The sequence below is a fragment of the Geotrypetes seraphini genome, chromosome 1 (genome assembly GCF_902459505.1).
Source record: "Geotrypetes seraphini chromosome 1, aGeoSer1.1, whole genome shotgun sequence".
NCBI lineage: Eukaryota > Metazoa > Chordata > Amphibia > Gymnophiona > Dermophiidae > Geotrypetes > Geotrypetes seraphini.
This window is the reverse complement of record NC_047084.1, coordinates 77321008-77343116: the sequence shown is the minus strand read 5'-3', so window position 1 is coordinate 77343116 and position 22109 is coordinate 77321008. Positions and strand designations below refer to the sequence as shown.

Sequence of the window (22109 nt, the reverse complement as noted above, 5' to 3'; positions counted from 1 at the left end):
GGCGTCTTTTTTACTATATCTGTGAATAAAAAAGACGCCGCGGCCATTTTTTGGATGCCGCTTGACAGCACAACTAGGAAGTTACAACTATTTAGTGCCCCCAGCCTTGATAAAGATCAGCGAAACGCGTTGGCAGAGGGGAGCGTTGACTTGAATGCAGGAACACAAGTTAATCACTACTATCACCCATAATGGAACGAAGATAAGTTCTTTAAATTTAACATATTTTTAAGATATATGCACGGAAAAACGTAAAAAGAAAATTTTTTTTATAAAGAGTATAAAAAGTATAAATTATACTGAAAAAATATATAAAGACATCACTAAGTCATAACGATTGGGGATGTATGAAGAATTGACAGACCGTTGAAGCGTTCTGCTTTTATTGGTCATATCTGACACCCCATATCGGGTCTTTCACACTCACTGGAAGTATAGTCTTTTGCCAATTTGAGTTTGGTTTAAATTTAACGTCTGAGAGGATATCTCTTATACGTACATTGCCTGTGTTAAACAGGCTCCAGTCTCTCTTAAGGCACATTTGACCAGGAGTGTCGCCTCTTCCTGGGCAGAGTCTCTGGGAGTGTCTCCCGCAGAGATTTGTCAAGCAGCTACTTGATCTACTCTGTATACCTTTAACAAATTTTAACAGAGTGGATGTGGCAGCTTGGGTGGACACTGCTTTTGGGTCCTCAGTCTTGTGGGTAGGCTCTTTTGTTCCACTCTAGATGTTAGTCACTGCTTTGATATGCCACCACATGTATGGAATCTGGAAATGTATCAGAATGAAAGATTCGGTTTTTACCTGGATAATCTTCTTTCTGTTAATCTGCTATGGATTCCATACGGCCCACCCTCTGTTTATTCTGCATTGTCTGCTTTTTTGCTTCTGATATTTCTGTGTTCCAGACCTGGAGTCCTCCTTTCAGCCAGATGGCTAAATGCCAAGAAATCCAGTAAGGGTAAATGTGTTCCTTAGCCTCTGGCTCTCTTAATATTACTACCAGTTGCACACAGCAGGTTGTTCTCTAAGGTTGTTTTCCAATTGTTATGATGAATTGTTCTAATTCTTGTTTTCTAAGTTACAGAGCAGAACAGAATAGTTTATTTGTATGTGGAGAGATTCCCTGTTCCTCTCCTTCTTTGTATTCTGCTCTCGTAGTCTCTCGAGCCATTTCCTGTGAGCGATCTGCATGGGGCAGGAGCATGGGAAGATCGCTCCTGCCCCGAAAACCTGCTAGACCACCAGGTAAGACTTAGGGGAGGGGGGCTTACAGGGCTTAAAATAGCCTGAAAAATTAAAATGGGTTTTTGGGTTTAAAACTGCGAATAACTGAATCTGCGGATGCTGAAACCGCGGATCCGGAGGGGGAAGTGTAAGTATTCTCACTTCTGCAAATCCAGGGAAATGGATTGATCACCACAATTACGGAATCCATAGCAGATTAATAGAAGATTATCCACAAGACATCATTTTCCACTGACAATATATTTATACATAGGGGAGAGGGGGATGGTGTAAAGTTCTATTGAAGGTTTAATCAATAGATAAGAATACAATATGTATATGATATTTTTAATTGAAATTTTTGTAGGAAGGGATCATAGTAAAGAACTTCTAATTTTCATTGTTATACTTGGAATTCATAAACTTCGTCGGCACTCTTATGATATGACATGTATCTCTTGTGGAGTATTTTACCATCCAAATTAGTACTTGGTCAAAATACGTGATAATGGTGAAGAACAAAAAAGTGATTTTAGGGAAAGAGGATCTTATTCAGTAAATATTTATTTGAGCAGTTTCCTGTAATGTATTGCATGATTTTAGAAATGTTTTAAAGGTTTGTTTTCTATAGGAGGAAAGAAGTGAAACTGGGAAAGTGACTGACTGTTACATATATTCACACGTAATCTGTCTTGACTTAAGCGTTCCTTTATGACTCTCTAGGCTTCCATTCAGTCAGATCTGACCTCTACTGCATTAGTACCATATTTTTTTGCTCCATTAGATGCCCCTGACCATAAGACGCACCCTAGATTTAGGAGGAAAACAAAAAAACCATTCTGAACCAAATTCTTCCTGCTAGGCTCTGCACCCAACCCCACACTCCTTGTCTGCACCCTGTCCCCCTTCCTTGCCAGGCTCTGTACCCTGTCCCCCTTCTGGTGGTCTAGTAGTGAGCTGGCAGGCAGGTAGGGACAGGGGACAGGGCGAGTAGGTAGGTAGACAGGCAGGTCTCTTCCCCCCCGGCAGGCAGCAGGCAGGCCCCGGCCTCTCCCTCCCTATTTTTAATTCAGCAGGCAGGCAGGCTCCGGCCTCTCCATCCTCCCTCCCTACCCCCCAGGCAGGCAGGCAGGCAGACACTGGCCTCTTCCACCTCCCTCCCTATTTTTAATTTGGCAGGGTGGGCGGGCAGGCAGTCCCCAGCCTCTCCCTCCTCCCTCCATACCCCCCATGCAGGCAGCAGGCAGGCCCCGGCCTCTCCCTCCCTATTTTTAATTTGGCAGGGCAAAGCTGGCCCTCCCCCCACGTACTTTTTTTTTTTTTTTTTTTAACTTCTGGTGCCCTCCTTCGCTGGACGCAGTGTCTTCCATCGCTGAGAGTGGTGCACAAGGCTGGTTGACTGCCTGGTCCCCATCACTTCCGCAGAGAACAGAAGAGGAGGCAGCCGCGTCAGCTGTCAATTCTTGGGGAAAGCGGCGGGGATCAGGCAGCCAGCCAGTCTTGTGCGCCGCTCTCAGCGAGGGAGGGCGCCGTGTCCTGCGAGGGAAGGTGGCAGCATTAAAATAAGGTAAAGGGGGGGGCCCGCTTTGGGTATTTGCTCCATAAGACGCACCCTTAATTCCACCCACTTTTTTGGGGAAAAAGTGCGTCTAATGGAGCAAAAAATATGGTAGTACTTTAAGCCTTTATTTGTGGTAGTGGTGGAGAGGGGTAGCATTGAACCCCAGTTTTCTCCTGGATTTCTCTGGCTCTTTTATTGCACATATGGGAGTAAATTCAAGAAAGGTCATAAAATGTTAATGTCAAACATTTGGGCACTAAGGCCCTGATTTTATAAATGGCGCCAACATACACTGTAGTTGTAAAGGAGTGCAAGTGTTAAGTCACAAGTTAGGCGCCATTTATAGAATCACACCTACAGCAGTCAGGTGCCAGTAGGCATTAAAATGTTAGTCACACTCTATGCCAGAGTTTTCTTGACCTAAATATGGGTGCCTAGGTCAAAACACATCCAAAATCTGCCCACTGTTTATTTAATTACTTAATTCTGCTCCTAACTATGCCTACTTTTTGGTGAATGCTTAGGAGAACACACCTAGCTCATAACGTGCCAATTAAGGCTATTTAAATAATTTAGTTAGATGCCTAGATTGGATAAGCACACCAATCTTCGTGTCTAAGTATAGATGTGTCTAAGTGTCATGGAACTGCCATTATAGAATTCTAGCATAAGTCTATATTGGCGTGCCTAAGTTTAGGCGCAAGCACTTCTGCAAGCTTAAAGGCATGTATCTTTATGTATTCTATAACATATATATATGCAAATCCTGGATATGCTCCTCCCCAAGTTCATGCCGCCATTGAAGTTGCACGCTATGGATTTTGTGCATGTTATAAAATACCTACTAAGGTCATTTGGGAAGATAACTGCTAATTGGTGCCAATTAGCACCAATTAAAACTACTTAGTGATAATTATTGCTAGTTAACATCACTTATTAGTTAATTGTGTTATGCATGGAACAGTATCTTAAATGCAAGTTTATCGAATTTGGGAAATAGCCCCTGTGTGTGTGCCAGAATCAGATGATCTTTTTCTGAATCTTGGTACCCTGCATACGACCACTAGGTGGCACCATGTCTTCTCCCTGTTCCCCCTGCATGGCTATGAATATTGCTGCTTCAGCATCCCCACCCTTATGCTTGAGTAGAATTAACACTCTAGGGTTCCTTCATATCAGCATGCATTAATAACCACCTATTCAACTATCTCCGAGTAAAATTGCTTTCAATTGTTGTCTGAAGTGTTTTTCTCCCCAGGATGCTGTGTAAATGTATAAGCTGTGGCTCAGTTAACCATATTGACTGAATCAGGATTCAGGGACTCCATTGCAGACCTGAAATTTCTCCTTTAGCTGTCACAGAACATTAGCTGTTGGTGATTTTATTGTCTTTGAGCTGCAGTTAGTCTACATAATTTCCACTGTAATTGAATATATTGTGCATATCACATGTTAAGTCCCGTTGATGATGCAGTGAATTACTCATCTGGAAAAAAAAAAAATCCATAATAGGATTGCTTAGTTTGCATTTACCATATTCATGTTTCTTGCAGGTTGATCCAACCAATCATAGGTTGCTGTTTGAAGTATTTGATGAAAATAGACTGGTGAGTGAACTTGCAGTTTGTCTTTTCTATCTTGTGTTTATGCTGTGAAGGCATTCTCCAGTAGATTGGTTCTTTTACTTTGTATGGGTGTTTTTGTTTTTATTCTGTGATGATATATTATGTCATGAATTCTGCAACCGAATAAACACGTATCTGGCGATATTCAGCCCATGAGTTTTTTGGGTTGTTTTTTTTTTTTAATGCCCAGTCACATTCTGCAGAGCCAGTCTCCCTCCCTCCCCCCCAACTCCCAGCCAGATTTCTGAAAACAAGGATAAAGATTAGGGGAGAGAAAAAATGGATATTGTGGTGAGGTGCTAGTGTGGAGTACCCTTGTTAACTTTGCCTATACAGTCAGACCTTGGATAGCGAGTAACGTGGTGTGCGAGTGTTTTGCAAGATGAGCAAAACATTTTATTCAATTTTAACTCAATAAACAAGTGTTGTCTTGCAATACGAGTACGTATATGTGCGTCGCATCAAGTACGCACAATATACGCGCATTGCATCGCTGAGCACAGCTGAGTGTAATAAAAGCATCACGCCCAATTCCCCCCCAGTTCAAGCATGATGGATAAGTGCGCATATCAAGAACACATATCTTGCACATCATCCTCTCCTCTCTCTCTCTGGTCTCCCTCACATCAGCCATGATTCTATTCAAAAGTAAAGTTCAGGTTATTTGTTTTACTGTATATTTTTATTTTATATAGTACATTAGAGTATTTTGTATTAAAGTTTTTGGGTTGTGGAATGAATTGTCTGAGTTTCCATTATTTCCTATGGGGAAATTCTTTTGATATATGAGTGCTTTGGATTACAAGCATGCTTCTGGAACAAATTATGCTCGCAAACCAAGGTTTTACTGGTTTTCTTTCCTACAAGTTTCTTTTTGTTACTTGCCTAGTTTTGAAAGCTATAAGGGAGAAGAGGAAAGGCATATCCTTTGGGGCAGGTCCCTATGGCCTGTGGTCTGATGGATGAGCATGTGATGATTAGGCTACAGCAGATTGATTTAGACTTGGTAGCGGGATTGCTGCCATGCTATGCTTTGCTTTGAAACTGAATGTTACCCAGATTCTAAGCAAAAATATAGCCTCTTTGCCGCTGCTAATGCCTTTGGAGGATGGCCTCAGTGAGGCCTTCTTGCAAGGATTTGAAAAGCATTGCATTCTTTATCCTTGATATCCTTGCCATTGGTAGAGATAACTACACCAAAGTGTACGAGTTTAGCTATTAGTGAGGTATGTTAAAATTCTGTTATTTTCCATAATAAAGTCCGGATATTGAAGGTTCATTTAATAAAATACTGCTAGATATTTTTGCATAAAATTTCTTTTTATCAATGTATCATTATTGAGTGTGAAAACAAGTTATAGCTATAATACCAAGAAATTTACTCCTTTAAGCAAAAATAGCAAATCCCCCCCCTCTTTACAAAACCATAGTGCGGTTTTTAGCACCAACTCTGGCGGTAACAGCTTCGATGCTCATAGAATTCTATGGCAAAAATTCAAATCCTTCTTGGATAATAGTGAGAATAGCAGAAGCCAATGTTAAGGGTCTAGAAAGCCAACAAAATAGTAAGGGGAGGGAAGAGTCCTCAGTTAACACTAATATCGAGACGCACTAGTTGTCATTGTTGATACCCGCATAAAGTTAAGTAGTGTAACATCCCTGGACTCACTCACTCCCTGTGAATTATTTATATACGAAGCACAAACGTGCCTCAGTGAAAATGAATGTGAAAAAATAATTATAAAAAACGCACTCAAAAATTGACTAATGCTATTCAGCACGTTTCAGTGTGCATAGTTCATATCGAGCCTGAAGTGAAGGAGATCAGCAAGGTTTTAAGCTGGAATTATCAAAACCAGTTGGCGTAGTACTTATCTTTTTAGCTGCAGTTCATAAGAACCATATAATGCGAGTGCTTATCTTGTATTCAGCGGTGTCCATTTCGGGGAGAGACCCCCTTCTTCTGTAATCTGCACTGCTTGAAAAAGCTCACAGCTGAATTCTCCAGCCACCAACAATCACCAAGCGGGAGAGAAAAATGGCGCTGAAAAGAAAGGAACACCAAAATATTTAAACTGCAGCAACATGACCCCGTAGGCTCGAAGTCAATTGTTGAACCCTTGATTGTGAACCCATTGGAACTCTGGACAGTTGACTTAGTTATCTTTGTATTGGGATGGGATGGGTGGGTGGGTGGACGGGCGGGTGGGGGGGATGGACCTGTTTAGTGAATGTTTATATCTGATGTTATTGTTGGTTTTCTGATTCTTGTTTGATTGAAAAACTTAATAAAATATATTTACATAGAAACTGCAGCAACATGATGACATGAGAACATAAAAAAATGTGGTGACATAATCCAAAAGAGGAACAAGAGAGTTATCAAAAGGCTTATGCGATACCAATAACCAACCTAAATAAGAAGCCTGAATAAAAATAAGAAAAAAGCTTAATAAAAGAAACAGTTCCTAGAATCCATAAATGAAGGAAAGTTCAAATTGTATAGTTCCACTCTATGAACTCGTTTAAACCCAAAGATTGTACTGTCTGTAGGTGAAAAACCCAAAATTGTTCACGGAGTTGCAAACGAGCTAGTTTGTCCCCCTCTGTAGTTCTCTGGTATCTGTTCGATGATACCCCAGCGTAAATCCTCAAAGACATGTTGAAATTCTCTGCAATGGGGCACCATGGGAAAGGTCAAAGATCGAGTATTGAGCCTACTCCTGTGTTCAGTTAATCGTGTCCAAACAGACCGTTGGGCCCGACCTACATAGATTAGAGGACAGGGGCACATGATTGTGTAGACGACCTATTTGGATCTGCAGTTTGTGATAGATCTCAACATGTAAACTTTATTAGTAATAGGATGAGTCCATGTGTTCCCAGTGATAGTGATTAAACAAATGTCACACTGGTTGCATGATTCATGGCATCCAACAGGCTCCTCTGAGACCTCGATAGAAGAAAAGTCCGATCGTACAATTTGGTCACCTAAGTTCTTCGGGCAAGAATAAGCCACACAGGGAGGATCTTGAAACATATTATGAAGTTGGAGAATGTGCCTATGACGAATGCTCTGAGCCACATTAGAAGGTATGAATAAACGTGAATAAAGGTGAGCAGGTTGATGTAGTGTGTCTAGATTTTCAGAAAGCTTTTGACAGAGTTCCTCATGAGAGGCTCCTGTGCAAATTAGAGTCATGGATTAGGAGGCAATGTTTTATTGTGGGAAAGAGGGATGGGATTTGTGGTATACCGCCTTTCTGTGGTTACAATCAAAGCAGTTCACATATTGTATATCATTCGTTTCCTCTGCTCGTAACCTTGGAGTTGTCTTCGGCTCTGACCTCTCATTTTCTATGCACATCCAACAGATGGCTAAAACCTGTCACTTCTGTCTCTACAACATCACCAAAATTTGTCCTTTCCTCTTTGAGAATACTACCTAAATCCTTGTCCATACACACACATAATCTCATGTTTAGACTACTGAAATTTATCTAAAAATAGGTCTGCTGAACCGCCTCTCCCACCCACCCTGCAATCAATGCAAAACTTAGCTGCACAACTGTACTGCCAACCTTGCTACACTCAACTTACCTCTCTCCTGAAATCATTTCACTGGCTCCTCCCTATCTACCTTCGCATACAGTTCAAGTTGCTATTGCTAACCTACAAGTGTGTTCATGCTTCAGCCCCTCAGTATCTCTGCTCTCTGATCATCAATGATGCGGCAGAGTGAAAGGCCATGAAGCAGCCTGTTCAGTGCTGCCGCCGCCACTGTTTGGAACAAAGATATGTCAGCCTCACGGTGGGAAGGTCGTCAGGGTTCTCCTGTAAGGGGGGATGGGAGGGAGAGATGGAAAGATGCTGCACAGGGGGATAAGTTGGCGAGGTTGGCGGGGTCGTCGGGGTTCTGCTGCACGGGAGGAATGGCTTCGTATTATCTGTTCAACAAAAACATCAAGATTTTTGTATTTCAGAAATGTTATGACATCTAAAATTCAGTTTGTTTAAGGATGATCTGTAATTTGTTTATTTGTTAACCATTTAGTAACATAGTAGATGACGGCAGATAAAGACCCGAATGGTCTATCCAGTCTATCCAACTTAATTCAATTTAAATTTAAAGCTCTATTTTATATGGAAGATCTGGCATACAAGAACAATGCTTAGTTTAGATGAGATCTAACGCAACACAATGAAATTGCTTTCGTGGTTCTGCTGCACAAGGGGATGGGTGAGAGATGATCGTTGTACACAACCCCCCCCACCCCCCAAAATAAGCCCTAGTGCGTTCTTTGGACCCAAAATTAATATAAGATAGTGTCTTAATTTGGAGAAACATGGTAATTTTTTAATGTGATTAATACCACTTGCTCCTTCCCACTTCCCAATACCTTCCCGATTCCCCAAAGCAACCTCATCTACTCTTTAGTCTTTATCTCCTCTAAAAAATCCAGATATCTTCCTATAAAACGTTTTTTGTAATTCTTTTGTAATCCGCCTTGAACCGCAAGGTAATGGCAGAATAGAAATCTCTAATGTAATGTAATCCTGTCTTTAATCCTGTTCTTTTCCTTTTTCTAATTTGATCTATTTGTGAACTGCAGTGACCTGTCTCCAGATTTTGCAGTATATCAAGCATGTCCAATAAACTTAGGGCCCTTTTTACAAAGCCACGGTCGCAAGGGCTGGTGTGGGGAATGCGATGCAGCCCATAGGAATTGAATGAGCTGCATCACATTTGCCAATGGGGAATCTGTGCCACAGCTTTATTAAAGGGGCCCTTAATAAAAATGTGTGATGAGGCTGCTGCACCCTTATGAGTTTCAGCTGGTTCATAGACAACCCCGCGAAAGACAAAGGCGCGCGCCGACAACTGAGCGCAAGACGGAGGTGCGTGCCAAAGAAAATTACAGTTTTTAGGGGCTCTGACGGGGGGGTTTGTTGGGGAGCCCCCCCCAGTTTACTTAATAGAGATCGCGCCGGCGTTGTAGGGGGTTTGGGGGGTTGTAACCCTCCACATTTTACTGTAAACTTAACCTTTTCCTTAAAAACAGGGAAAAAGTGAAGTTTTCCGTAAAATGTGGGGGGTTACAACCCCCCACACCCTCCACAACGCCCCCACAATGCGGCGCGATCTCTATTAAGTAAAGTGGGGGGGGGGTTCCCCCCACCCCCCCGTCGTAGCCGTAAAAACTGTAATTTTCTACGGCGCGCGCCTCCGCGCTGTGCTCAATTGTCTGTGCACGCCTTTGTCCCGGCGTGCTTTTGACCTGACACCGTTTCAGCCAGATGTGTAGAATTCTGCTCAGATGGTACCATGTTGTCCAGGTGTGTGTATATATTATGTTGCAAGAAAGGCTGCCTGTGACCCTATCATGGAATATTGCGAAACAGCAGCTTTTCTGGATTCTGAACACGTGTGTGTATTCTTATTCTCTTGCTTGGCATTTTGGCTCTTCACGTGCACTTTGTGTTGGCAGTTGTACTCTAGTAATAATGTAGACTTTCTCACTGGCATGCTGCCTATGTCAGGCAGAGTTTTTTTTTTTTTTTAGGGTATTTAAATTGGAACAAAACCACAGGCACGTCTCGCTCATTTTTATTAGTGTTTTTCCCCTCGTCTAAGTAAAACATTCTTGTACTTACTGGCTTCGTGCTCTGTTTGAGCAGTGAACATTTCTTTATTACAACTTGGCATTGGATGGCATTAGCAGATGCACTGATTTAGAGCATGTAAAAGTTGTTTAAAAAAAAAATTATTAATAATAATAATATATTTAATTTTTATTGCCTAGAAAAGTTTGCTCCCTATATAGCCACAGTTTACATTTTAGCTTGATCTGCTAGTACAGCGTCAGGCTTTTAAGAATACACCAGCAGATAGGTGACACCTTTTGAATGTGGAACACGTCAGTGCTGCTTGGTTGATCCTTTGCATAAAATTTTTGTAAAAACTTTTAAATGTTATTCCTTGTTGCAATTTTTTTTCCTGTGGTGTTTGCGTTGTTTTTGGGTTTTTTTAATCTGGGAGAATAGAAGTACCAAATGAATATAATATAGCTTAGATTTATGGCATCACCAAGTGTGTTTGCTGCTTCAGTCAGCTGTGAAAGCTCTCCCGCTGGGGCTGCCGCTTTCTGATGGAAAAGGAGCAGCTGTGAAGGTGCTGTTTCAGGCTCTTGCTGTTTAAAAAAAAAAAAAAAAAAAAAGCCAAGAATTTACTAGCTTGCACTGGAAAAAAGAGGGGGGGGGGTATAAAAGACAGCCAGATCATGTGACTGTAGCCACCCTACCCCGTGTCACAGTTTTTAGGAGCACCGATTGCTGTTATCCAATCATGCCTGGAATGCTGTTTGTCACTCGGGCTATTTCTGCTATCTGTCGCTATCAGTGCTGCAGTGCTAACAGTTTGGCAGATGAGACACATTTTCTTTCAGTTTGTCTTTTGATTTTTAGCTTCTGGCAGTGCTTGGCTGGTTGCTCACTCTCTCCCCCCTCTTGTCTTTTTCTTCTCTCTGTCGTTAAACCATGGCCCATCGGCTGCGGTTTCATTTTGGCTCTAGCCGGAGCAACACGGCCCCAGAAGCAGACATACTGGAAAGAGGGGCGGACAATGACTTTTTCATGGCATGCCACACTTTGCCAAGGAGAAACGGACCCCATCCTTTTTCGCGACGTGGAGCTAACGGTGACACAGCGAAAGAAGAGGGCTCCTTAAAAAGGAGCACTTCCATGTTTATCCCTCAGCTGCTGAATAACATTGATTTGCGTCCAATGAGAAGTTCATCGGTGCAGATCTCTCTCCAACGCAAAGCTGTGAATGGATCCGTCGATGAGTGTGGAGCATTAGAGTCTCCAGGTGAGACACTTCCGTGCCCACTTCCTGACTTTAGGGAGTGCTGTGCCTTTTCTCCTGGAAGCAGTTCTTCGTCTCCTAACAGTATTCATGGAGGGAGCTCTACAGCTAGGCCCTTTGAAGATGAAGAACAGCAGGTTAATGGAGCAGGTTCCTGCTTTCATAAAACAGTTCAAACGCTTTCTTCAGATGACCAGAATGGTACATCTGTTTCAGCTCCTCAGGAAGAGGAATCCAGCAGCATTAGTTCAGATATGAACAGAAATGGCAGGAGAATTCAGCGTTGCCTTTCGAGTGCAGAAATTTGTCAGGTCAAGCTATTGCCTCCTGTATCGTGTACTCGGGAAACGACGTGTACCGCAGAGCCCAGGCGTTGGTCTTTACAGCATGTACCCGACACATCTGGAAATCCAGGGAAAAGGTGTTTTGTGTTACAGCTGCAACCACATTCGAGTGCTACAAGCCCAGTAAATAATTACAATTTTGGCTTTACTGGAACCAAAGGCAATCGACTGGTTAGGTATCCGCGCATCAGGCTAGAAAGGAGTTCCTCTTACCCAGTTCAGCTGCACTCTGATTGTCCCAGTCCGGTGATAAACGGAATGAATTCTGAAATTCAGTGTAACGGTGCAGAGGGTCCCGGAACGTTAGAAAACAATTCCACAGAGAGGGTTCCTCAGGGGCATGGCTGCACCTTAAAGATCCGACAAGATCAAAATTCCAGGCAGCAACATTTCAGAATTCTAGTCACTCATGGAACAGAAGGTCAAGGTGAAAGTAGTGAACAGGAAATTCCTAGCAATACTGGCTCACCGAAAACTGGTGCCATAGTAAGTAAAGTCCTGGATGGATGCTTGCCCATTCTGCTTTTCCAAAAAAGAATTATAGGAATTGATTTGAATTTTTTCTGTGCTGGGCGATTCCCATGATTTTCCACTGCTGAAATGCAACAGTAAACATATACCATTTGTTTTCAGTGATGACTTTATGTAGGTGTGTTAGCTTCCTTTTCAAACATCTGTTCTATGTGTTGCTAGATTAAAACACTATGAAATAGACTCGGTGACTGGTCAAAAGCGCGTGACGACAAATGCGCGCCAACAACCCAGCGCATACAACTGAGCGCAAGGCGGAAGCGCGCTGAAGTAAACAGTATTTTAAAGGGCTCCGACAGGGGGCGTGGGGGGGAACCCTCACTTACTTAACAGAGATTGTGCCGGCGTTGTGGGGGGTTTGAGGGGTTGTAACCCCCCACATTATACTGAAAACTTCACTTTTTCCCTTAAAAAGAGGGAAAAAGTTAAGTTTCCAGTAAATGAGGGGGGTTACAACCCCCCAAACCCCCCACAATGCTGGCACAATCTCTGTTAAGTAAAGTGGGGGGGTTCCCCACCAACACCCCCCGTCGGAGCCCCTTAAAATACTGTTTTTCTTTGGCACGTTTCCGCCTTGCACTCAGTTGTCTGCGCTGGGTTGTCGTAGCGTGCTTTTGTCTGAACCAATAGAATCCCCTCAGCCAGGGCTCTCTGATTAGACAGTATTGACCAGTGAGCTACATGGAATGGGGGAAAAAATAGTCAAGAATAGTAGTATTACTTAAATGCATTTGGTAACTGTTGAAATAAGGATGTATGTGCTACCTTCAGGTGAATTTATCCAGGTCTTTTAATTACTTTCAGCTGGAAGAAAGTGTTATTTTTACTTAACACTTGTGGAAAATAGCATCATTTTTAAAATTAAAAACGATCTAAATAATTTTTGATAGCATGTACAGGAAGCACCTATACTGTTCTCGGTGAAAGCAAATTATGTTTTTCCACAAGTTGCACGCCTGGAGGTTAAAACCTCATGCAGACGGGTCCTGGCTGACGTTTTATGGGACATCATTACTGCTTGAATAGCAGTGCACTTCAGTTGTTAGATTAGATCGTATTGTATAAAGAATAGGAAATATTCTATCTCCAGCTGTGAAAACAGACCAAGTAGAACAGATTTCAGACTTTGCTTCTGAGTTCTTTTCCCCTCATTTTCCCTGTGAAATGTAAAAGAGCGAGGCAGCCGGTAACTACCGCAAAGCCATAGGATGACTTTGCTGCTCTCTCTATTTCCAGAAAGAGATAAGGATTGTGGAAATACTTTCTTAAAATAGGATTCTCTTCCTTTTTTTTCTGCATGTAGAGGTAGAATGCTTTGCAACATAAATGCACACATCACCTGCCTTTCGGAGGAGAGTGGCATGGTGATTAGAGCTACAGCCTCAGCACCCTGAGGTGTTGTGGGTTCAAACCCTGCGCTGTTCCTTGTGACCCTGGGCAAATCACTTAATCCTCCACTGCCCCAGCTACATTAGATAGATTGTGAGCCCACCAGGACAGATGGGGAAAATGCTTGAAGTACCTGTATGTAAACCGCTTTGAGTGTGGCTGTTTGAGTACAAAAAGGTGGTATACAAGTCCCAGTCTGTTTCCCTTTCCCTGCAGACAATCCACAGAGGCCTACACTAACCTTCATTGCTTTATGTAGACAAACCCCCATGTTGACAAAGAAAATCAAGACTCTTTAGTACTTGATTCCTTTACACTCATGTATTTTCTGGAATAATTTTCCTGTCCAGTTGCGTGATCAGGGCTCTCTCCAATTATTCTGAAAACATCTGAAAACTTGGCTTTTTCAAAATTGTAAACTTCGCTTCCCTCCATATTATCCCTATTCCTATTGTATTTATTCTTTTTAATTTTCTGTAAACCGTGCCGAGCTCTATCTTTATAGAGAAGATGCAGTATATAAGCTTAAGGTTTATTTTAGTTTTCTCTATTTATCTCCATTTATTTTGAACCTTTGAACCTTGTAGTACATTTTTAGTTTGTTCTTCAAAAAAGTAGGTGAATGAAACACCAAATTTTCAGACCAGATCCTGCGTTATTTTTATTTACTTGGATTTTGCTCACACCTTTTTCAGAAGTAGCTCAGCGTGAATTACATTCAGGTACGCTAATTATTTCCCTGTCCCTGGAGGGCTCACAATCGTATTTTGAGAAAATGGAGAGTTAAGTGACTTGCCCAAGGTCACAAGAGTCAGCAGTGGAGCTTGAACAGACATTTTTTGGATACCAGGCCCAGTGCTCTAACCACACTAGGCTATTCAATGCATTAGAGTCTAGAAAGGCAACTTACCGTAATTCAACATTCCTCTGTTCTTGATAATATTACCTAGCAAACTCTTATGAAAATCCTGGACATTTAAAGAATATGCCACCGAATTGTCTCCAAGTATTAGCGTAAAACCAAGGATCGCTATTGGTATAGTAGATTTTCTATGTTCCCTTTTGCTATGTGCAGACCCCTTCCCAGCAAACAGCTGCATGGGTAGAAAAACCTGCTCCCCAGGACTAAGGAGAAGCGGTGACAGCTCTTAGCATGCTTCTACAAATTGGTTAAGTGACCATGGGAGAGGAGGTCTGGGAAGAAATGTGATCCTTTTCACCCAGAAATGGAAAGTGTTACCCTGCTACTCCGTTAGGTCGGTACTGTAGAGACAGTTGGGAAAAGCATCTGAATTTGTGAACTTTCTTTTTCTTTTTTTTTTTTTTACAGCAGAGCTGTATAGAGTAAAGACAATTTGTGTAACGCTATTAGCTAGGTTTTTTTTTCAGTTGCATACAGCAGAATGTTGTGTTGACCACAGAATGCACACACGAATGTCGCTGTGAGCCACCATATAGCATACATTTATTAGTAATATACCTTTTTCCAACAGCTGCAAGCTAGAGCCTGGAGGCAATAGAAGTTTGATATTGCACGCTTATTTTCAGTCATCAGAACTTTTTCTTCCTAAGACTTTAGGCTGTTTTCTAGGACTGCATTGCCAGCAAATTTAAGCTACGTTGCCAGTTGAAGTATAAATGCAGATCTGCTTTTAGACTTTATAGTTTAATAATTAAATAGGTAGCTCTAGGAAGTAGTAGCATTTATAATGCATTATAAAAACTAGACATAACTTTAGTATGAAATGAGCCGGTTCAAAGACAACAACGCGGAAGACAAAGGCGCACGCCGACAACTGAGCGCAAGACGGAGGCGCGCGCCGAAGAAAATTACTGTTTTTAGGGGCTCTGACGGGGGTTTTTGTTGGGGAGCACCCCCAGTTTACTTAATAGAAATCGCGCCGGCGTTGTGGGGGGTTTGGGGGGTTGTAACCCCCCACATTTTACTGTAAACTTAACTTTTTCCCTAAAAACAGGGAAAAAGTGAAGTTTTCAGTAAAATGTGGGGGGGTTACAACCCCCCAAACCCCCCACAACGCGGCGCGATCTGTATTAAGTAAAGTGTCACCGTGTTTCTAGACTTCGTTTCTCAGGGAATTTAGACCAAAAGGGAGCTCTCTATGACTTAATGGTAGATATTTTTTTTCTCTTTAGTTCATTTTGTCAATCTGCTGTTTAAATAATATGGCATAAAATGTATTACTCAAATGGTGACTTGTGAAGAAGTGTATATTCGTCGATCACGTGATGCAAATACGTTGCATCTATTCTCCATTTTATATTTCTTTGGGTGCATTCTGTGTGTTTGCAGTAAGCGGCTTGGCGAGGTGGTTTAACAAATAAACAGGTTAAGAAAAAGGCTTCCGGAAAACAACAGAGTAAATGCAGTTAAATTGTACTTTGTGATCTTAACAAGCCTTGTACCTCTTGAACGGATTCGGCATACACCCATATCAATCTGTTCTTTGGACATTTGTACCCAAATAACTTCTTACCATTGTGTATCACTGTGTGTATCCTGTAGCGCTATACAAAAGAGAACATGAGAAACTGATAAGATGTTTTCACATTTTAGATAGGAATCATTAAAAGATGTTAACTTGCTGAACAAAATATTCCAGATTGGTCTGGTTCTGCATGTAGGTTGGTTTTAGGCATGCCAACTAGACTGCAAGCAGCAACTGCAAGAGCCTTTATTTATCTTAAGTGAAAACAGGCATCCCGGCGTCTCTAGTCCTGCCACAACCAAGTGTTAATGACCTCTCAGATACTCTCCTCCTGTAGACAGAAAAGCCTTATCCAGGCAGAGTATATTTTCTTGCTGCGGTTTTAAATAATAAGTCAATTAAGTAGCATAAAAATATGTTTAAATACTAATGTTTGGGAATGGGAAGTTCTCAAGAGTATTTACATTTTTTGGTAGTGTCATATTGTCTCAGTGCAATAATGTGTTTTTATTAGAACATTAATGTATATGTTAATTATTAATTGTGAATATTGACAACTATGATTCATATGATTGTGATGATGATCACACTTTAAGCTGGCTTGGTGAATTGCCACTTTTATTAAATTTCACATTGAAATTTCAGAAAGAAGTCTGAAGATTTTATGAAATGCATATGTGAATGTGTAAATACAGCTCATATGCACTCTAATGTCACTAGCTCAGCCAACATGGTGCTAATTTTTATACTATAGCACCGGTCTTCTGACATCACAGCTGCTTTATTACCACCTTTTAAAATTGGAATTTGAAAATATAGATTTCAAGGAAAATCATTAGAAAAGTGCTTACATATTCGTACATTAGAAATAAAAAGTAAGTAAACACATACAAGGTAATGACAAAACTCACACATTCACCCTTACAACATGATGTTGACATTTTAAAGGTAAGGATTTTTAAAAATATTTTACGTGCAAGGTCTAGAATGTTTCTACGGACTTTTATAACGGTCCTCTGGTAGTGGTTCCAAAGACGCGGAGTGTAAAGTGGTCAGGTTGTGAAAAGGTTACAGAGGCACAAGTTAAAATGGTTATTCAGAGTTTAGATAAGTCTACTTTTTCACTTGATCCATGTCCTGTAAGTGTACTTCGTGATATTAGAGAGGCTTTAATACCATCTGTATTGAAGATAATTACAAAATCTTTGGCTATGGGTAGTGTCCTTGTAAGTTTGAAGAAAGTGATTGTTGGACTGTTAAAGGCTAAGCCAGGGGTCCCCAAAGTCCCTCCTTGAGGGCCGAATCCCGTCGGGTTTTCAGGATTTCCCCAAAGAATATGCATTGGGCTAAGCAGAGTGAAAAGGAACTGGATCATTATCATCCTATTTCATCTTTGAACTTTCTGGCAAAGGTGTTCGAAAAAGTTGTACTTTCTCAATTGCAGGAGTTTTGGGATAAATACGATGTTTTAGACAATTTTCAGTTTGGGTTTCGGCCTAAACATTCCACAGAATTATTGTTAGTATCTATTCTAGATTCTTTGAAAGATTATTTAAAAGAAGGTCTTGCCCAAGGTAATTATTTCTTTGTGATTTTTTTTTTTTTTTTTTTTTGGAACATTTTGTCTGCTTTTGATACAGTCAATCACAGGATCTTACTCTCAGGCTTGAAGGCTATATGCGTTGAGGGAACAGTGTTGGAGTGGTTTCAATCATTCTTATCTGAAAGGACGTTTCAGGTAGACATTTCTCAGGATCATTCAGACAGGGCCACCCTTGGCAAAGGTGTTCCACAGGTTCAACGTTATCAACAGGGTTATTTAACATACTAGTCTTATAGCCCTTTACATTAACGGGTGCTAGAATATATATGTGTGTGTCTGTCTTTTTTTTTTTTCTCTCTCTCCTTAGCCGCTTTCTGTATTTCTGTCTTTCTTTTTTTTTTTTTTTTCCTTGGCTGTCCACCACCACCCCTTGCCTGCTCCCCCTGTCCATTCTCCCTTCCTTTTACCTCCCCTGTGTCCTCCACCACCCCTTCTCTGCTCCCCTTATCCAGCAGCAGCCCTTCTCCCTTTGTTTTACCTCCCCCCTGTCCATCATCACCTCTTTCCTGCTCTCCCTGTCCAGCAGTAGGCCTCCCTTCCTTTTTCTCCCCCCCCTGTCCATCAGCACCTCTTCCCCTGTCCATCAACCCCTGTTGTAGTACACTTTTCTTGTGAAGATTTCAGGGTCCTGGGTCCCAACGTGGACCACCTTTTTCATGAATTGGTCCTGCTCTGAAGATGGCTCAGCACAAAAGCCTGCGACACAGAACATTCAGTGTACAGCACCGCCAGCAATCGGGGCATGAGTACGCGGCTCAGGAGACCAGAAAGGGCTGCCGTGGCCTGCAGGCGCCTCAAGCCACCGCGGCCTCCTCCCGGCAGCCGCCGCTCCGCACCGCCTTTGCCTTAGCGCGCATGCGCACTCAGTGCCGAGGCCAGGGTTGCGCAGAGCAGCAACGGCAGAAGATAGACATTGCCAGGGTCGGGCATGGACCTTACGCTGCCCTGGCCGGCTCCTCACTTCGCTCGAGGAGGCGATCGGCGGCTGGCTGGGGCAATGGTAAGCCCGATGCGTAGTAAGCGCGCATGCGCACTCTTGTGGCCGCATCGTGACGGATCAGGGAACACAGCTTTAGAGTGCGCATGCGCGCTTACCATTTTATTATTATAGATATTTGTTGCCCATTTGTCAAGAATTAAGAAAATTGGATGTGAATTTTTGAATATATGCCAATAATATACAGTTCTTGAGACCAGTGGTTGACTCTATATCTGATGCACTTTTACGCCTTCAAAATTATTTTCAAGTTGTTAAAACCTGGTTGCATCAGAATTGGTTAAAGATTGAGGTGTTATGCATAGGTCGTAAAGCACAGTTAGAGAGTTTTCATAGAAACAGAAACATAATGGCAGATAAAGGCCAAATGGCCCATCTAGTGTGCCCATCCACAGTAACCATTCTCATTCTCACTTTCTCTCGATCACTCTCTCCTAGGCCCTCGCTCTCGCTCTCTCCCAGGCCCTCGCTCTCGCTCTCTCTCCCAGGCCCTCGCTCTCGCTCTCTCTCCCAGGCCCTCGCTCTCGCTCTCTCTCCCAGGCCCTCGCTCTCTATCCCAGGCCCTCGCTCTCTATCCCAGGTCCTCTTGAATTCAGACACAGTATCTGTTTCCACCACATCTTCCGGGAGACTGTTCCATGCATCTACCACCCTTTCTGTAAACAAGTTTTTTCCTTAGATTACTCCAGAGCCTATCGCCTCTTAACTTCATCCTATGCCCTCTCATTCCAGAGCTTCCTTTTAAATGAGAGATTCCACTCATGTGCATTTACATTACATAGGTATTTAATCATCTCTACCATATGTCCCTCCTCCCGCCTTTCCTCCAAAATATACAGATTGATATTTTTAAGCCTTTCCCCATACACCTTATGATGATCACACACACCATTTTAGAAGCCTTCCTCTGGACTGACTCCATCCTTTTCATATCTTTTTGAAGGTGCGGCCTCCAGAATTATACACAATATTCTAAATGAGGTTTCACCAAGTCTTTTACAGGGGCATCAGTATCTCCTTTTCCCCACTGGCCATAACCTCTCCCTATGCAGCCTAGTATCCTTCTAGCTTTCACCGTCACCTTTTCAATCTGTTTGGCCACCTTAAGATCATCACATACAATCACACCCAAGTCCTGCTTTTCTGTTGTGCACATAAGTTCTTCATCCCTTAAACTGTACCATTTCCTCGGGTTTTTGCAGCCCAAATGCATGACCTTGCATTTCTTAGTATTAAATTTCAGACCATTCTTCAAGATTCACTAGGTCTTTCTTCATGTTATTCACACCATCCTGGGTCTACTCTATTGCGGATTTTGATATCATCTGCAAAGAGGCAAATCTTACCTGACAACCCTTCAGCAATATTGTTCATAAAAATGTTAAAAAGAACAGGCCCAAGAACAGAACCTTGAGGCACACCACTGGTAGCATCCCTTTCCTCAGAGCGATCTCCCACTCAACCCGTTCTTGACCCAGCCCATCACTTTGGGACCCATCCCAAGGGCACTCAGTTTATTTCTTAGACGTCTGTATGGAACACTGTCAAAGGCTTTGCTAAAATCTAAATACACCACATCTAGCACATATCCTGTATCCAGTTCTTTGGTCAAAGAAATTGATCAGATTTGTCTGATAAGACCTACCTCTAGTGAATCCATGTTGCCTCTGGTCCTGTAATCCATAGGATTCCAGAAACTTGACTATTCTCTGTTTTAAAAGCGTTTCCATTAATTTGCTTACCACAGAAGTCAGACTAAACCCCGTGCTGTGCGTTTGTAAAAGAGGGGTAAGTCTACCATCCCTCAACCTCACATTATGTCCTCTAGTTTTACCAATTTCCCTTCTCTGGAAAAGATTTGTTTCTAATCTAATATCTTTCAAATATTTAAATGTCTGTATCATATTACCCCTGTCCCTCCTCTACTCCAGAGTATACATGTGGAGGTCTTCTAGTCTCTTCTTGTACTTCTTTTGTTATAAACCCCCTACCATTTTAATCTCATTTACCAATCCTCTGTTGTTAATGCTAGATTGGGCAGCTGTGATCTGTGGTTCCTGGGAGAATACCATCAAAGCAATGGCTAGTCTGAGGGGAAAGATAAAATAGAGAAAGACCCTGCCTAGTTGCAAGTGAGGGCTCAGATTGCCTATTGAGTAGGAAATCTCATAAGAATCACAACAAAACTGCTCAGCCAAAAAATTACTCTCCTCAAATATTTATGATTGGCTTGATTCTATTTTGATTGTTAAAAGGGAGTGTAAAAGGTGTTGAAAAGCTGGAAATGTTCAATGTGATAATACCATACCATACTTTTTCATTTACAACGCAAGTGTGGCATTGTTCAAATACAAAGATGGATTAGATCTCAGTCAATCCCTCTTTGATATAGTGGGAGGTGCCATTACAACTGAAGGTTGCAGCGAAGACATCAATTTTGATAAAGAAAGGGGCAAATAGATCAGTTTGTGCTGATTTTCAACCAGTCTCAAACTTACCTCTACTCTTAAACTTTGATAAGGAGGACTTGAGGGAAGGTCAGTTTTGAGGGTGAACAATGGTTTGCTAGATAAGGGACATGCAAGTGTCAGAACTGGTAATGGCAAAGATGCAAACGAAAAGGCAGATAAGTCAATAGATTCTCAGAGAGGTGTTATGGCCAAACCTGGAGGCAGAATGAGAACGCCCTATAATCCAAATAAATATATAATTAGTGGTAAGGGGATATCTCAGTGTGAAGGATTAGCGAGGGGAGGAAAACCTCCAGCGCTTAATACAACAAAGTGGCGGCGGGAAGCCACCACCTGCACACCATCACTGGATATCACCCGTGTGCTTAACCAAATGCTAATCAAAATATATAATCAAAATTATACAGTGAATCTAAAGTGAAACACACAATACAGGGAGGCCGAAACACCACTCTAAGAACCCCCCAGCCAACTCCACAAGAAGTAAAACTTAGCTTGAATTGAAGAAAAAATATGTCCTTCCGAGTCAGCAGGTCCAGAAACCCAGCCCAGAGAACAAGGTCTTATTCAATTTTTTCTGGACCTGCTGACATCGGAAGGACATATTTTTTCTTCAATTCAAGCTAAGTTTTACTTCTTGTGGAGTTGGCTGGGGGGTTCTTAGAGTGGTGTTTCGGCCTCCCTGTATTGTGTGTTTCACTTTAGATTCACTGTATAATTTTGATTATATATTTTGATTAGCATTTGGTTAAGCACACGGGTGATATCCAGTGATGGTGTGCAGGTGGTGGCTTCCCGCCGCCACTTTGTTGTATTAAGCGCTAGAGGTTTTCCTCCCTTCGCTAATCCTTCACACTGAGGATATCCCCTTACCACTAATTATATATTTATTTGGATTATAGGGCGTTCTCATTCTGCCTCCAGGTTTGGCCATAACACCTCTCTGAGAATCTATTGACTTATCTGCCTTTTCGTTTGTATCTTTGCAAGTTCCTCTGGCAGAATTCTTTGGAGTTTTTGAGAACTGCTAATGGGACAGAAACTATAG

The 22109-nt window shown here is 42.0% G+C and overlaps 1 protein-coding gene across 13 annotated transcripts in view; it reads left to right on the top strand.

Annotated features, from left to right (window-relative positions):
* The window catches only part of NEDD4L (NEDD4 like E3 ubiquitin protein ligase), a 656466-nt gene that overhangs the window by 306762 nt on the left and 327595 nt on the right, over window positions 1-22109 (top strand). For 9 of the 13 annotated variants that reach the window (XM_033933622.1, XM_033933688.1, XM_033933678.1 and 6 more), the window contains exon 1: window positions 10914-12109. In XM_033933622.1, coding sequence (XP_033789513.1) covers window positions 10952-12109 — 1158 coding nt within the window. In that variant the 5' untranslated portion in view covers window positions 10914-10951. Of the gene's footprint in view, window positions 1-4342; window positions 4397-10913; window positions 12110-22109 lie in introns of those variants that run through there. The other 4 variants (XM_033933707.1, XM_033933724.1, XM_033933698.1 and 1 more) reach the window with 1 other exon arrangement.